Consider the following 17120-nt stretch of genomic DNA (forward strand, 5'->3'; position numbering starts at 1 on the left):
CCAAACTAGGCGGGAGGATCAAAGGGACTGGAGGCCAAACACCAGTGATGTGGTCTCTGACTTCATCCACTCCAGATGGAGGGAGAGAGGGTGAGAGGGAAAGACAGAGCGCAGAGGAGAGAAGAAGGGAGTGAAGGATTGAACAAATTCTCTATCCCACAGACAGGACTATTCCCCATCAGCATGTAGCACTAATCGGAGCCAGACCTGCCAACTAGATCCCACCTGCCCGTTTCCAGCCCATTCTCTGTTCACTTGCAAGATAAATTCCTCAGTTAATGACCCGACATCACACTCAGATGTTGGCATTGAGACAGCTCGCACTTCAAAGATTGGTCTCTAACGCCCGTGGATGTGATGATGGCCAGAAAGGTTGTTTACTTGCTGAGGTTGTTTTGTCAGTTTATGACAGAGCGCTGATGGGAAATATGCAGTGCAACCAAACTATATCAATTCAATGCAATCACTCGCACACACACGCACGCACACGTGAACATAATATCAATGCAGAACTCAGTCAGCTTAACTGACACTGAGGGCCGTTGGGTTTTGCTGAGTGAGCAGCACTCCAGCGTGTTGTCGTCTGGGTGTGTAATTAAAGCACTCTGGGAGGGGTGGTGCTCTCGTGGGTATTCTGGCTCACACATGTGACCAGGGTTGATGGTACTTCTGCGGTGATCCCAGGTTAGCCTCACACAGGAGCCCGGGCTTTTGTCTTTTGCCTCTGTCTGAGTCTCAATGGGCAGCATATGGCAGCGGATAATGCTAATTGTCCTTTTTACCCTGGGCTAACCAGTCAAAGCATTAATAAACCATCCCAAACACTGGGTGCCTCATTCCGCCGGCCTATGGAAGAGAGGGCCCGCCTGGGTTTCCTTTTACAAGGCCATTAATTAAAAGCTGTCACTCAGATGGAGCACCAGGCCAACACAGGCCTACACCAGTTGTTTGAGCATCAGTGGTTGTTTGTTAATAAAAATAAATTCCCTCCTGTACCATATCTTTCACACCTCATTGCAAATCACAGGCCTGTTTAGCTCCACTGTTTACTTACATTAGACATTAACAAACCTCTCATATAACTTGGACCAATGTTCATTTGTATGCATAGTGTCCTTGTATGAAGAGCTCTGTTTAGGATTGGTCCTTTTAAGATGCTTTGTGTAACATTTTCACCAAATATATCAGGGTGACTCATTACTTTCCCTATCAACAGTCCACCAGAAAAAAAAATCCTAGATATTGCAGAAAAAAAAAATACTTGACAGCTATGTATTACTGAAAAAAAAATATCTCACATATTATCTATAACATGAGTTTAAGAAAAACAGTGAGGCCCAAACTTTTTAGGATGCTAATCTATAAATAATTATGGCTTACGGTTGATATGGTAGAAAATGACAATGGACATTTTGAGTTGTTGCTAAATAACAGCCTACTTCAGATAAAAGATACTGTATCAAGTAAAGTCATTGGGTTCAGTCATTGGCTTTCCATCCTAACTGCACTCTGCCTCAGCTTGGAGAAGTGAAGATTCCCTCCCTCCTTCCCCCACATCCTGAAGCCTGTAGCACCTGCCTTTGATGTTCATGCCACACCAATCAAAATATCATATTATGTTAAAACACAGGCTGTCAACCTACAGTAAGAGTAAAACATATAATAACAGGAAGGGAAAGGAGATTAAAAAAATAATAATAACCGAGGAAAAATCAGGCTAATGGCCAAGAAGCTGAAAGAGAGGGTTGAACCACACTGGTAATGGCTTGTCCTGTTCTCATATGTCATTATTTGGAATCGAACCATATCTCTGGGGCATTTCTTTTCAAGTACAAGTCTTACACACTTACAAAGGCTAAACACTTATGCAGCACAAACACAATGGCTCTTCAAACTACAGCTCAGCCTCCTTGGATGGGCATGTTAAACATTTCTGCATGATACCAGCCAATGCTTTAAGGAAAATATTTCAAGGCTGATTATTTTCATGCAGTCTCACAAAGAACAACTTTCATCGGCAAGACTTTTTTGGTGAATTAGGTTAGGTATTATCGGGCCTGTTTTAAGGAAAATGCTGACATGCTAAATTATTTTTATGAGCTGCAGACAAACATTTCATACTTCTCTGGCTGAAATGGAAAAAAAAAATCTGGACGCTTCCCTGGTTAAAATCTTATTGCACTTGAGGGATTTTAGTAAGGAAAGGTAACACCTTAGATAAACATATTCCGCCCTTAAAATCCCAAATATTTGAATTCTTGTGCAATTCACTCGCATGGAACTGGAAGACACAAACAAGCGAATGCTCTCACATCATAAAATAATGAAACCTTTAGAGATGTAGCTTTGAAACAAGTAAACATTCAACCAGGGGGTGGATTGGGAAACCTTTTCGGTCCTCAACTTCATATCTGACCAACCTACTAAATCTAATCATTTGTTACCCACTCTGCTTACCCTAAGCTCACCAAAATAGACTAGAATAGAATGTAAAAGCAGAGCAGAGAGGAGAATGGAAGAGAAGAGATATTGTTCTGACTTTTTTCAGAACACTCCCTGTAATCCATTCTATTATATCCTCTGTAATCTACCATCAATCCCATCAGCCACTGTCAAGCATCGCACTAAACAACATCAAACCACATCAATATGCATTAGGGTACCCAACTTCACATAATCAGTTGGCTGAGATGACAGAGGCATGTAATTAAAGAACTAGCAGGTTTACAGTTTTATTTTGTGTTTGCAAAGGAGTTAAAGCTTTTTACCCAAGTGCACCTTCTGTCAGCAGAGCGGCCTGCTGGGAGTCAAGTTCTCCAAAAACAGAACAGCAGCCACCTTGCAGAATAATATCCATCCTTGATGCCATAAAAGCTGTCTTTTGGCATGGATGCAACCACATCCTCTCTCAGCACATGTGTAGTACACATGTATACAGCAGGTCAGCAAACACACACTATGCATGTGCACTCGAGCACGCATGCTTGCTCGCACGGATGGACATACATATTGGGGAGACAGAGAACAAGGGTTAGCTTCTGGCAATGATGCGTGCCAACCTTTAGTGAGCATGGTATAACCTGTTGCTCTAAAAGACAACAAGAGGCATGCCCTACCTTGAAGCACTCATGTTGCCTCTTTTTTCTATTTTGAATACCTGTGGATATCATTTGATGACATTCCATTTCAGGAGGGGATGCTTTGCGTGAGGCAAAATAAGGAAAATGGCAACTTCTAACAATCACCACAGGGCTTTTGCTTAATTTTTTTTTTCACTAATGGGCGACGGAAGAAAGATCAGTGAGCTGCTCCATCTGTATTGGTTCCGTGCCACCGGCTCACAAGCCAACGGCCCACTGTGAATTCTCCCAGTGCTCCAGATGGTGAGCCTGCCATGGAACTCTGCATTATAACAAATTAATGTGGATGAAGTTGATGCTAAGAATGAACACCATCCTTCTTTCCCCTTGCAAGGAAAACAAAGAAGTTGGTGCTGGTTATTTAACAACTGCTTTTGATCATAAAGTTTGCCCATGCTGTCCACATGCTCTCAATTTTCTCCCCATCACCAACTGTAACACAAGCCTGTTAATACTTAATATGAAAAAGATCAAAGTGATCTTTTGTGCAGTGGGAACAGAAAGGAACTGTTGTAACGAGCCATAAGGAAAGTTGAAACACAAGCTTGAGTAAGCTGACCTTTTCAATACAACATTATAAAAAAGGCCAACCTCTTTATTTTCCTAAATCTGCCTTTTAAACACGTTCACTTTATATAATAGCAAAAATAGCACAGGCAATGACAGGTGGAAATCTCTGTGTATAATTTGCTTATGACAAGATCATTACGTAAGGATTACTGAGATGCACAGGAGAGCTCATTCAGCCATTGTTAGAGGAACGTGTCCTTGAGCAGAGTAGTAAACCCATTAGATTAGTTTTACCGTAAACAGAAGAGGTATTACATGTCATTCAAAGTAAAACCTGCTATTATCTCAACTGATCTTGACACACTCTTACACCTGTGACATAATCACTCAAAACATCAGTGAAAACTAAATTCCTTCACATCCAGGAACAAAAAAACGCCCCCCATACACACACGATGATGCATGTATTTACCAAAAAAGGTACTCACACAGAAAACTACATTTTCAGAGGAAAACAAAAATCAAAGAGGTCATTACTGAGAAGTTCAGAAATCACATTAGGCTCCCTGTGGCGTCAAGAATGCCGATGTGATTAAAAACAGATGGAATAACAGCAACACTGGTGCTTGGAGCTCAATCTGCAAACAGGAAAGTCTAACCTCAACAGGCAGCCTCTTTGCCTTAATCATTCCCAGACTCCCACTTGTTATTATTTCAACCCAGTCTCAGAGTTGAAGCGACCAGCCAGTAAAAATAAATTCAGTGCTGCAAGAACTTTTTCTACCACTCTGTTTAATCTGTCTACGAAAAAGAACTTCAAAAAGCGACGGCATAACTTTTCCTGAACTTGAACTGGACACCATGGAGGTGTTTGTGAACTCAACTGGGGCGCGTTACCAAAAGCATGCTCAAGTAAGTTTATGACACATTTCATCTGCACACTGGACGGAGCTGTCACACAGCTGTAACTGATGTAATGGAAAACCATCAGAGAGAAGACCCTCGGACACATGCATGCACGCACATGCGCAGGCACACACACACACACATTTTTGTAAAAAAATAAATAAATAGAAAAAGCCAGTGGCTGGGTACAAGTATAGACAGACAAACAGACAGAGACACAGAGACAAACAGAGACAGACACACACACACTCTCTCTCTCTTGCCCCTCTCCTCTCTCTCTAACACACACATTCCCAGAAGAGAGATAACTCACCGATTTCCCGTTGTAGTAATACATTAAGGAGTTACTGCCCATTCCAGGGACAGGGTAGGCGCAATACATTATAGCTTCAACAATTAAAGTGATAAAGGTATACGGTTTCAAGACACGGCAGCAGCACACTAGTGTTCTCCCTAGACATACATCCAGACCGCTCAAAAGGGACTAATAATTCTTTCAGTCCTGGCCCTCCACGCACGGACCCACTCAGAGGAAACTTATGCAAAGCAGGACTGTACCACTGCACACTGTGCGAGGGGGTGGCTGTCAGAAGGGAGTGGCTCGCGTGGTACATCCCTCTTAAGCCTCGTAAGTGCTGAGGCAAAGAGGAAAAGAGCGAGGGGGAAGGGAGGCAGCGAGGAGGTGGGTGCATAAAAGATAAAGGGAAGTGGGTGGGACAGAAAACAAATGTGTGAGCGGATTTAGAGAGAGAGAAAAAAAGTATAATTCCAGGCATAAAAAATGCAGATTTTCTGCAGGGGATCCCCAACAAACTGGAACTAAAACCATTTCATTGTAAGCGGGATTTCATTAATATGTGTAATTCAGCGGCAAACAAATTAGTGCATAAATAAGTGCAATGAACCTGTTCCCTTACACAGGTTTTAATCCTGAGCGGCTAATCTTTTGTTTTTGTAATGATTAAATGAGTCTGCAGGCAGTGAGGTAAAATGGGGGTTTTGTAGCAACACAACCATCTGGCAGCAAATTTAACCTGTTCCCACACACAGCTCACACACCAATTAGCATCCAGTAAGGGAAAGTGGACACACTCAACATGCAAACACGTCAAACATGTCAAACATGTCAAACATGACAAATCCAGGTATAAAGAAAGACACAGGGGAGGGGAAATGACATATTTAGGAAATAGAAGATAAATGAGACTTTCAGTGTTGGCAGAGTGAAAGCTTCAGTGGAGAAGTGACTGTAAACAGAGAGAGTTGTAAAGCATGCAACAGCTGCAAAGGGGCTGGCCCGTGACGTCAGGCAACAGGAAAATAATGCTCCATTTCCTAAACCCTGGGGGCCTCAGACAGGGGGAGCACCGGGGGGAAAGCAAGACATGGACAGCCATTTTACCATGGTTTACTGTCACTGCCAGCCACACTGCTCCCCGTTACCTTTATCATGTGGGAGGAGGGAGCAAAGGGGAGAGGAGAGGAGAGGATAGATACCATATTCCACCGAGAGCCCGGTCCGTACCGTCTGACTGCAGCCTTTCATGTCTACCAGTGGAAGCTTCCTGGACTAAACACAGGCCTGTGTACTCATTGAGACCATTATTGTTATAGAAAGATGAAAGCCCCCCACTTCCCTAAGAAAACTGGGCTTTTATTATGTTTTTCCTTTAGTACTGTTATTATTTATCCCCCCCTTTCTTCTCCGGGACTCTTTTAAACTCTTCCAAAGCACTGGCTCTACATGCTGTTACCGCTTTATATCTGGCCCTGTTTCAAGTTGATGCTTTAAGGAAAATTGTCATGATAGAAGTGTGTTTGAAGGGTCCAAAACAAGTCCAGACATAGAGCGCCGTGTTGAGAGGAAAATACATGAAAGCAGGGAGAGATAGGCATTAATTTGGGAAAGTATGCACGCTAACCATACCAGTGCTGGTTTATTCAGGACAGTGTCGGCATGAAGCCCATTTCTGTGTACTGACTATGTACTAGACACACTCTCTCTGTGTGAATGCCGATGTAGTTCAAGTAGTGGGACGTTTTAATTCTATTAAACTTTATGTATCAAGGTTAGTCCCATTGAGATCAATCTTTTACATGTCAGACCTGGCCAAGACAGCAGCAGCACCTCTAGCTACAGTAAAATAGAAAGAAGAATAGAAAAATAGCAAACACACTTCATAACAATAGATAAGACATAGTGGCATAGTCATAAAACAATTAAATGAAAGCTTTGACAATTTCCAATAGATTCAAGAAACTTAAAAAAGGCCTGCTCTCCTGAATTAAACATTTGATGAGTAGTAGATCCACCCTAAATTGTAGTCTATTAAAATACAAAGACAGAAGCCCTTCCCCTTCTGGTCTAAAACAGCATCAGAAGTCGTCTCCTCATCAGCCATCAACACACAGGCGACAGCCCAAATATTATGAAAGAGTCCGCATCAGTCTGGCTGATGAAGCTCCATCCACCTGTCCGCACCACCCATCCCTAATCACATTGCGGCCCTCAGAAGGCGTTTTTCTTGGGATTTGTTTGGGTGTTGAAAAAGACGGAGCAAATCCACAGGCTGAGGTCACCTCCATCTCATGCATGGATTTAGCCATGATGTCATCAGACAGGAAGATTGTTTCCTGTAAGAAGCTCTGGTTCTAATTAGGGAGGGCAGACTTGCAGGGTGGGGGTTGCCTGGGGGGGATTTCTTAATCTCAGAGAAGAAGCCCCTCCTCCCCACTCCCCACCCCCCCAAAAAAAATCATGCATTTGAAAAAGAAACCTTTAAAAGCATTGCAACCTGACATTTTAAATTAACAAGACTAGCAGTGGCTGAAGCATTCTGGACAATATTTAAAATTCAATAAAATATTAATGTTATTTTAAAGCTTTGTTTTTTTTGGCTCATTCATCTAAATTACACTCATTAGCACCTAATATGTCTGGTACATCACTGCTATTAATTCCTGATTAAACCATTTTTCCTCCTTTGTATAATGCTGTTGGCACATTTTCCCTCTCCTTTACTCCTTTACTGTCAAAACAAGTGATTTGGGTAACCTCTTCATCAGCTGCCTACTCAGCACTGCTACAGAGAGCCACGCCCCTTAATCACTTACCAATACAGCAAAAAGACAGATCTGCTTGTTGGTGGAGGTCACTGCTCCACATATGCATGATTTTTAAATTTGTAAATATTAATAATTAGTGCCTCATTAACTATTCCTCCAGGTGGCGAGCTGACTTCCAGCATGTTGATACGATCAATCAGTGCTGTTATGAATGTTTCAACTGGAATTATTCCTTACGGTCAAACTCTGCTGTCTAGTAGCATTAGACCACACAAAATAAACTCACTTTTGAATTTCTTAAAGGAAACTGTACAACATTATTGTTGGAAGGTGTTAATGTTGTACAGCTAACTATTTGAATTCTGACATATTTGTTTACAACCTCAACACTAGTACTGTAGCTGGTGTGAGCTACTATAATCAAAGCAAACTATCTACTCACCAAAATCTATGCTAAATGACCTAAATGTGTGGGCCGATATGAGCACTTGTTTGTTCTTTATAACATAACTAACAGGTTCATCTTCAGTTGGAGACTATCAGTGAAAGCGCGAAGCTAATCAAATTCCTCTTCTTTAAATGAACTTTTTATGTCTCAAGTGAACCCTCAAATATTAAATTACAGGGTTCTGAATCTTGGTAGCTTAAAAAAATTTAAAAAATTGCACTTAGGTATAACTGTTTTTTTTTACAAACCTGTTTTAAAACTAAACATTAGGCATTTAAAATTGTATGTTTCATAGTTAGCGTTTCTGCTCATGTTTCTGGTACATATCATTAATGTATTTATGTATTCATTCATGCACACACGCCTGCAAGCACATACACAGATTCATCGTTGAACACAGCAGTCTTCAAGCTCACTGGGCATTTAAAACTTAGTGATGGCATGTTGGAAAACTAACAGCTAGCTAGATAGCCATACCCCAAGCTAGCAGCACTAAAACAAAGGGCAATGCTTATCAACTATAACTTACTTACGTTTGCACGTCTGACTCAAACCATTTGTTAGAAACACTCAAAGCCCCAAAACTTAAAAATATACTAAGGAGCTTTCCTGTTCACCTAAATAGATATGTGTGCATACGAGTTTGCTTATCCAGAGCAACAATTAGTGAAACGGTGGAATAAGGTCAAATTCCTAGATCAACAGAATTGCAAGCAATCAACAGTAAGGAGTGCTACAGGGTGAGTGCTACAGGTCTGTGTGATCACAGAACAATCATGCAAGAGTGAAGTACTAGGAAAAGAAATAGAACATGTGCTAAGGAGAGAGATAGAAAGGTATCTTTTAGAGCAATTAGTGAGTAGAGGAGAGGAGATATCATTCAATGGGGAGAAAGTGAGGAGATGAACTCCTTGAAAAGATTAGTTTTCAGCCTATAATGAAAGATGGGGAGTGATGCTTCTGCTCTGACCGCAGTAGGAAGGTCATTCCATCATTGGGGAGCCAGGAGGGAGAAGAGTCGATACCGAGTGGAGCAACGGCCGGGCCGGTGCAGGGAAGGAGCCAAGTGGCCCGTAACAACAGGACACCAGGGTTTTGAATTCAATATGATTATGTCAAATAATGTACAGGCTTAATAAATTCCTTACCGCATAAAACCAGTGCAAAATGCATTTTCTTTGTTGGTTCATTTACATCCATTTACCAGCAGAAACGTCATTTTCATGGCTTGACAAAATTGTAACAACTCACTCTTTGGTATGACAGGTAGATGGTTTTAGGGTAGGGGGTTATGAGGGAGAATCCAGTTGGCCTGCCCATCAAGTACAGACCAATCAGTGAAAAGCACGAGGACGGGCTCATACATCCTCAGCGCACCATTCTTATGTATCCGGTGTATGCTGTAACAAAAACACTTAAAAATGAAAGTTAAGAAAATCTTTCATCATAATCAAATAGAGCATCCTAGAATTAGCATGTAATTGCTCCCTCAAACAAGTGCTAAAAAATAAATTACGCAGGAAATGTGATGTCTACATATATCATAATTTATAACAATTCTAAAAGCAAATCCATTATTTTTAAACATTTTAGTGTCACCAATACTTTTTTTAATAAAACAGATTTGGTTTTTGTTGCCATAAAACTCTATTTATAAAAGTTTAAAATGCTCTGATAATTCACTGGGTCTGCCCAGAGCGGATTAACTGACCGATTCAATATTTTAAAGGAGCCGCCAGATCCAGCCGAGGGAAACCAACTGAGGCATCCCACAACCCAAAACAGTTTCTGTCAGCACTACTGCCGTTGAATGGATTATCAGAGGCCAACTGACCTTACACATAACCTCTGACCTACAACTGCGGCCTGGAGTTAAGAACCTCGGCTACAACATGAGCTTCACGTGAGGCAGCGCTGTTCTTTCCAGGTCACAGCAGCCCGGCTTAGACGGTCTCTAAATAACAAACACTCTACCTTAGTGACTGTTGACAGGCCGTGTTCTTGAGCCTGCCAGCGCTCTGAAATCAAGGTCTGCATTAATGCCGCACACTCACGCAAGCCCTACATGAATAATTTACAACAGGCCAGAATGTGAGTAATGACTTTAATCTGTGCATTATTTCTGTGCTCTTTGTCCTTTTAACTCCTTGTTCTCCTCGCAGATGAAAGGAGGTCAGGCCTCTGGCTTGTTTGCCTGCTCCATTATCTCCAGACTCTAATGTCAGTGGTAAATTTCAGCAACCCAAACAAAGATAAACACACAGCCCACGGTCCCAGAGGTGGCTGCGCCTCTGTTCAGGATCATCCCAGTCAAACCAAGGGTGTCTATCTAATCAGCCATCTGATGAGGTCATCTCTGGGGAGCCGACTAACTGAGGTCAGGTCAGAGCCCAACACACCGTCCCCTGCTGGCTGGATGGGCTGATAAACACAGGCTGCACCGACAGAAAATATTAATTCCCTTACAAATTAGGGTCACGTTTCCTTCATGCCTGCCAAACAATCACCTGAGAATAATCATTTTAATGTGAATACGCTTTCTATTCTTTAATAGTGTTGGGGAAAAAGTGACAATAGAAGGCAGTAAAGTAATTTTATTAAAAAAAAAAAAAAAAAAAAACAGCACACAAAAGGCACACACAACTGTGGCTACATGAGAGGGAAACAAAGCAGCCAGTATGTGGCAACACCAGACTTAACCTTGAAGGAAGTTCTGGAGTACCAACTTGAGCGTGTGCGCGCAGTACACACTGAATTTGTTCCGCTCATTTATGTTTTTGCTGCAAAAATACCTAACACATACAGTACATTTTGGATAAATGACCTATGTATTGATCACTGATACCACAATTCTGTGTGCAATTACCTGAAATAAATACCGAACCATTTACAGTAGCATTACAACATAATTGGCAGTAAAAGTTGAATAAATAAAATAAATAAAATAAACAAATAATGAATAAATAGGCAAAATAACAGCTGTGCAATCAATGGAACATTGGCCTGCCTGTTTTACTTGGTTTGAACAACAGAAATCATGTAAGAGCTGACACAGCTGACATGTACAGTTTGATTCATTCTGTCGGTTTCACTGAGACTAACACAGTTCAGGTGACAGTTACACTTGCATTCTGCAGCCTGGCCTCCTAAGTGACTTGGCTTTTTTAAAGCAAGGTGTCGCTGTACCCCTCCATTCTTTTCTCTGAAGGTTCGGACGCGGCTCGGTCTGCGTTATCTCAGTCTGATAAGATCGCCGACTTTCATTTCTACTACTTCTACTGCAGCTAGTTGGCTGCAGGAATAAATAAGGCTTGTTGTGTATTCGTTCAGGGGTCTAGCCTATCATCCTCTCACTCCAAACAAACCACAGTATTTACAACATAGATAATGTTAGATATCTGGGACACCAACAAGGACGTTATTCTGGCTGGCTTGACACTGGTAGGCGAACCAACATAAAAATGCTGAAATGTTGTCTGTGAAGTGGAAAGAACATTCTGTTCATTTTCTATTTTATTATGATTATCATTTTCTTTTATTAGATTGAGGACTATTACACAATTTTCAGTGCATATTTTGATCAAATGAAGCATTTCTTCCTGTAATTGTTTTATAACAGGCCAATACTAGGCGCATCAGCCAGTGTACTTAATAAAGTACTTGGCACTCACACTGGTTCTGAAAAATTATCAGTGCACATCTTGAAGGGATATGGTAGAAAAATGTCTTATATTATAACAGTTTGTTAGAATGAAACACAAATGTCTTCAGATCAGGTATGATCCAGATGCTTTGATTTTCCTATCGTCATTATTTCCCATGGAAATACTGAACCCACCGATGTGTTTGCCACAGTCAGAAGCTACAACTGTCTGTTCTACTGTAGGTTTGCCGACCTCCTCGAAGTCAGTGGCTCCTATTGTTTTCCAAAATACATTAAGTACAGCTCGCAGAGACAGAGAGTCGGCCTGGCAATCATAACACAGTTGCAGTTTCAAGACAACTTGAGAAGATTTTTCTCCATAAAGAATCAATTTGGCATTCTTGGATTTGATATTCAACTAATGTTTTTCTCTCCTCACCTATCTGGGTTGGCTGCGCCCCTTTTTTGACTTAGTTGCACCCTGACATAATGCCATTGGACTAGGGGTGTCTAGTGCTTAATGTAGTGCAAGGCATGATGTAAAACTTACTACCTTAAACAATTTCATGGAGGCTGCTACTCTGTTTCTCCCAACACCGTTTCTAGCAAAACTGGAGCACAATCTAGGCTGTTATTGAATATATAGGCATGGTTAAGCGTGTTCATGTCCATTAACCCTCCCAGTGTCATCTTCCTTTAAAAGCAATTGTTAGTATAGCAACAACTCTAGTATGGGAAAACACGACACAGAGTAATGGGAAAATATGAATATATAAAACTGTAAACAGAGAGATTTTCTTTGAAAAACAACTTTTTGTCATACAACACCGGCCTGTGATTTGATCAACTACATTATCTAGATTGATTATATAATCATCAGCTTTGTGGCCCAAAAATCAACTTTTGCTTAGAGACCCTAAAAGGCCTGGGGTGATCCTGGTCTCTGGCTGTTTACATAGGGCTTTGCTGATGCATTTCATCCAAAGTCTTTTCACCAAGCCCCATTTGCCAAGTCTTGACCTGCTGTGGTTCAAAGAAAGGGGCAAAAATTAGCTGCTCTCTGAGCAACAGGAACATTGCTATTATAGTACGATACTATGATCACTACTGTCTTTGAACTGTTAAAGAGAGATGAAGAAAAAGAGAGAGACAGAGAGGGAGAGAGAGATAGAGATAGATAGAGAGAGAGAGAGAGAGAGAGAGAGAGAATATATCCTCTGAATGTCATGCACCAGACAGCGCTGCAAGGAAAAATTCTGGGTCTTAAGATTCAGAGCCTAAAGCAGACTTCCTCTCTTACAGCTCCCACAGTACAAATCTCTCAGAAACAAGGGTGTGTGAGTGATCTGTCAAAAGCAAATGTCAATCTTTTTTGTCATCCACACTCAGGGTTCTCGCTTGCAAAAGTCCCTGAAGGGAGCTGATTCTCCCCCTGCTCAACCCGCCACTTTCTTTCTCTCATCCTCCAGCCCTACCGTCACCACAGCCAGGGAGGAAGTGTCACATCAAGCCGTTGTGCCTCTGACAAGGGTTTGTAAGAAGAAGAAAAAATAAAGAAAAACCTATTTACACATACAAACAGACACGCACACACAAACACACACACACACGTACACACCATGCCCTTGCAGCTTCCCATAAATATCCTACAAGATACAACTTTTCCCCACAAGCCACAGCGCTGTCTCTCTCTCTCTCTCCCTCTCGCTCTCTCCCTCTCTCTCTCTCTCCTCCTGTCAGACAGGTGCCCACACAGCTGCCCGTCAGCGTCCCTCAGCGTAGCAGCCTGTCTGTCCAATGACAACATGCTCTGTCCTTCGCTCTCAGCACCGCTCAGTTTATACAGTGGAATAATGCATGGAGCCAATTATAGCCAAGGTGTCTACTGTAAAAAAAAAAAAAAAAAAAAAAAAAAAAAAAAAAATAGTAAACGCTTTCATGCTGCAGGTTTGAGGTCTTTGAAGATGTGTATCTGTCACACAAGGCTATAAGCTGTATTTTAATTTGGTAGCATAGATTTGATATTTTTTCTGGGCCAGCCACGTTTTACAACATTTTCAACACACGCCGCATTTGGCGAGGCTGAAAAAAACTAGGTTAAACAGCTGCTTAAAATAATGGTGAAGAATAAGGATTTGTTGGGCATGCACATCACACACTTACAACCACAACTACAGCATATCCATGACTGCAAGCACACACCTAGCAGACCACAGAGGGAAGTATGTGTGTGGTGGAGGGAGGGGGGCGTCTGTATATAAGATGAAAAAGGCCTATAAACATTTAAATGTTTGCAATCACCAGCTGGCCTCTCTAGATAGCCTTCACATCCTGCTGGACTGCAGTGTCAGAGCCTAAATGCACAGAGGATGTGCTCCCATAAATATTTTGATTCAATTCCATCATGTAGTGTACACACACATCATGCTTGGATTTGCAACTTACATTACCCATCTGATTTAAAACTCCTAAATCTATTTTTAGACCGAGCGGGGAGAATACAAGCTCGAGGAAAAAGGGGATTTGAGACCGAAATAAATAAATAAGAGAATTCCCAGCAGTAGAAATAATGATAGGAAGCATTGTGTTGATTTTTTTTATTTTTTTATTTTTTTTATCAAGCAGCTATTCAGGTCTCTGGTGGGGCTCTGGTGCTTACACAAGCAAAAGCTTTCAGTAGCATCTGCAGCTGCATTCCTGCATTACAGGTACGCCGCAGGCTCTTCACACAGCTGCCTCTGGCGGAGCAGCTCTGACTCCAGGTGCGCCTTCACCTCAACACTTCTTAACACCACCGCCGCTACCTGCCATGTCGATGCCAGCACCACCAACACAGGTCTCGGCTGATAACCGCCTTCACACACATTCACACTCAGCGACAGTCACTATACAACTTTTTAAGGGCCATAAGCAGCCCCTTTACACCATTCAATAGTTCATGGCACCCTTCCTCCCACCAGTCCAACACCAATATCCTTACACCTCCGAAAAGCTGCCAGACAACCACCCACTCCCCCTTCTCCCCATACAGCACCTATCTGTAAAACTGGCTTTATGTTTTCCTTTCTCTGACAGCAGGTTATAAGAGACCTATACCCCTTTATTCAACGCCGCCATCTTTATTCTTTCAAATGGGATCAAAGACTAACTGGGATAATTCCTCCAAGCTCCAGGCTTTATCTTCTGAGCAGCACTGAGTGACAAGAAGAAGCTGTATTTTATCCCATGCTCTGTCACTGTTTTTCCCCATCTAGTATTGTACTGCTTGATTGTACTCTTATGAGTCACAGAACCGCACCTGCGCCCATGTGTTAAGTACTGACAAATAAAAGCCCAGCGTCCATTTACACAACAAAGAGATGTAACCCGCGAGGCAACCGTTCTTCGCCTCCCTCCCTCTCTCTGACAAGACCCCCAATATATCACTTACTTAAGAGGAAGGCAGCGCACGTTCCTCATGCTGCCAGAGCCTGCCTCTCTCCCCCCATGCTCTGACAAACTTGCATTCAAATACAAATCCAGAAACAAAAACGCATCCCAGCCTTTTATGTCCCGTGGCCTGTTCCATATTTGATTTCAGCGTAACAGCAACAGAGGTGACGATTATCACAGCTCCGAAAAGGCAAATCCAGTCTCTGAGTCCCTCATCTAAAAAAAAAAAAAAAATCCCTTTTTTTGTTTAACAAAAGAACAGAGAAGGGAGGGATTTTGGTAAACCAGTTGCTTCTTATTAAAAAAAAAACTTCACTGGTACCAGTACTAGGAATTTAAGGCAAGGCTTAAACCTTTGCCAATCCACTAGGGTTTTAACAATGAACATCTGACTTAGTGATTTATGCATATTAATGAACTCCCACACCCCCCCGTCCAGGCGAGCGCAAGCTGAGCTCCACACTTCTCTGCATCCTAATGGTTTCTGCTCCACCGGGATCATTACCAATAGAAATTTCAGAGATTCTGTGCTATTAATCTCTGTCTGTCCTCCTGTTCGGCTACATAATGACTAATTAAACATCAAAAGAGCAGAGCTGGGGATCCGCTCTGACAGCTCTGCTCTCTGCGTCCCTTCTCCCAGGAGAGGCTATGAGGAGGCCAGACTGTGACAGGGCAGCGCTGAAAATCAATCACCTCGAGGTACACATGTGTACGCTCGCACGCAAACGCACACGCATGCACATTCGCGCACACGCACATGTACGCACCAACAAAAAAAAATAAAAAATGCACAAGCACACTTCTTAGACATAAGAAGAGACATTTCCACACTAACATTAACACTGAAACCACATACACAAATATTTAAAAACACTCAAGCATGCAACGTCAAAACTTTGGGGGAAAAAAGAAAAACAAAAACGCCTTCGTATATTAACAAGGCACCACTGGTGTCACTACACAGCAGATCTTTCAAGGGCCCACAAAAACAAGTGAATTCCCATCCAAGATGTGTGGTAGTGATGTCAAGAGCGCTCTTTGTGTGCGAGTGCTGTGTGTGTGTGTGTGTGTGTGTGTGTGTGCGCATAGATGTGTGTGTGCTTCAGTAAGCTCACTGTGAAATCTATTTATATGAGAGGTAGATGATCTTCCACTCACAGATGAAGGCAGGCCAGGAGGGACCTTGCGAACTTTCTTTGTTTGTACAGGATCTGTGGAAAGATAAAAGCACATCTATTCACTCACCAGCAAAAAGGAAACAACTAGAAACAACTAGAAATGGGCTGTAAACCAACCGTAACTCTTTGTTTTTCCAGACACTGGTTTCATCAACAAAAATCATTGAAAACCTTTATTTGTTAATGAATTACGACTGCCACGCAAGCAAGCTTTAAAAGGAAAAATCCATCCTCAGGTACTCTTACTCTGTTATACATCATCAATCTGTGATGTTTAATGTATTCCCGGAGTTATTTTGTGATGAAATGTTGTAATTTACCTTTCTGTTGTTCCCACTTTCCCTCAACCTCAACCATCTATTCTTATATATACTCGTCTATACCTCCAGAGGGTGTGAACTTGTTGCATTGTACTGTGGATTGTACGTAACCAGAGCAACGTTAGCTTGATGTTAGAAATTTGTTTTTCCACCTTCAGTAACTTGCAAAGCACATTAATGAATATATTTGTGATTACTGGAAGAGGAAAAACAGTTTACAACCACTTTCTTAAATATCTGAGAAAATATTTGTCTTATATGACCTCCAGTTCATAAGCTATTGAAATTTGAATATGTTCATACATAAGAGAAATATTTTCTCAAAGAAAAAACCTAGAAACCTGCGGTTGTAAATTGTTCTTCCTCTTTTAGTAATCACAAATATATTCATCATGGTTAGTGTAATCAAAATTGTATTAAATTATGCCCATAACTAGATTACTTGAAATAGGCCTTTTTGTTTTGATTCAAAGG

The 17120-nt window shown here is 41.7% G+C and overlaps 1 protein-coding gene across 4 annotated transcripts in view; it reads right to left on the reverse strand.

Moving 5' to 3' along the window:
• tcf12 (transcription factor 12) overlaps positions 1–17120 on the reverse strand; it is a 92455-nt gene that overhangs the window by 21967 nt on the left and 53368 nt on the right. For 3 of the 4 annotated variants that reach the window (XM_078283005.1, XM_078283020.1, XM_078283010.1), the window contains one exon: positions 16307–16359. In XM_078283005.1, the coding sequence (XP_078139131.1) occupies positions 16307–16359 (53 nt within the window). Of the gene's footprint in view, positions 1–4869; positions 5073–16306; positions 16360–17120 lie in introns of those variants that run through there. The other variant, XM_078283015.1, reaches the window with a different exon arrangement.

This window comes from Centroberyx gerrardi, chromosome 1 (assembly GCF_048128805.1).
Source record: "Centroberyx gerrardi isolate f3 chromosome 1, fCenGer3.hap1.cur.20231027, whole genome shotgun sequence".
In the NCBI taxonomy this organism is placed as follows: Eukaryota; Metazoa; Chordata; class Actinopteri; order Beryciformes; family Berycidae; genus Centroberyx; species Centroberyx gerrardi.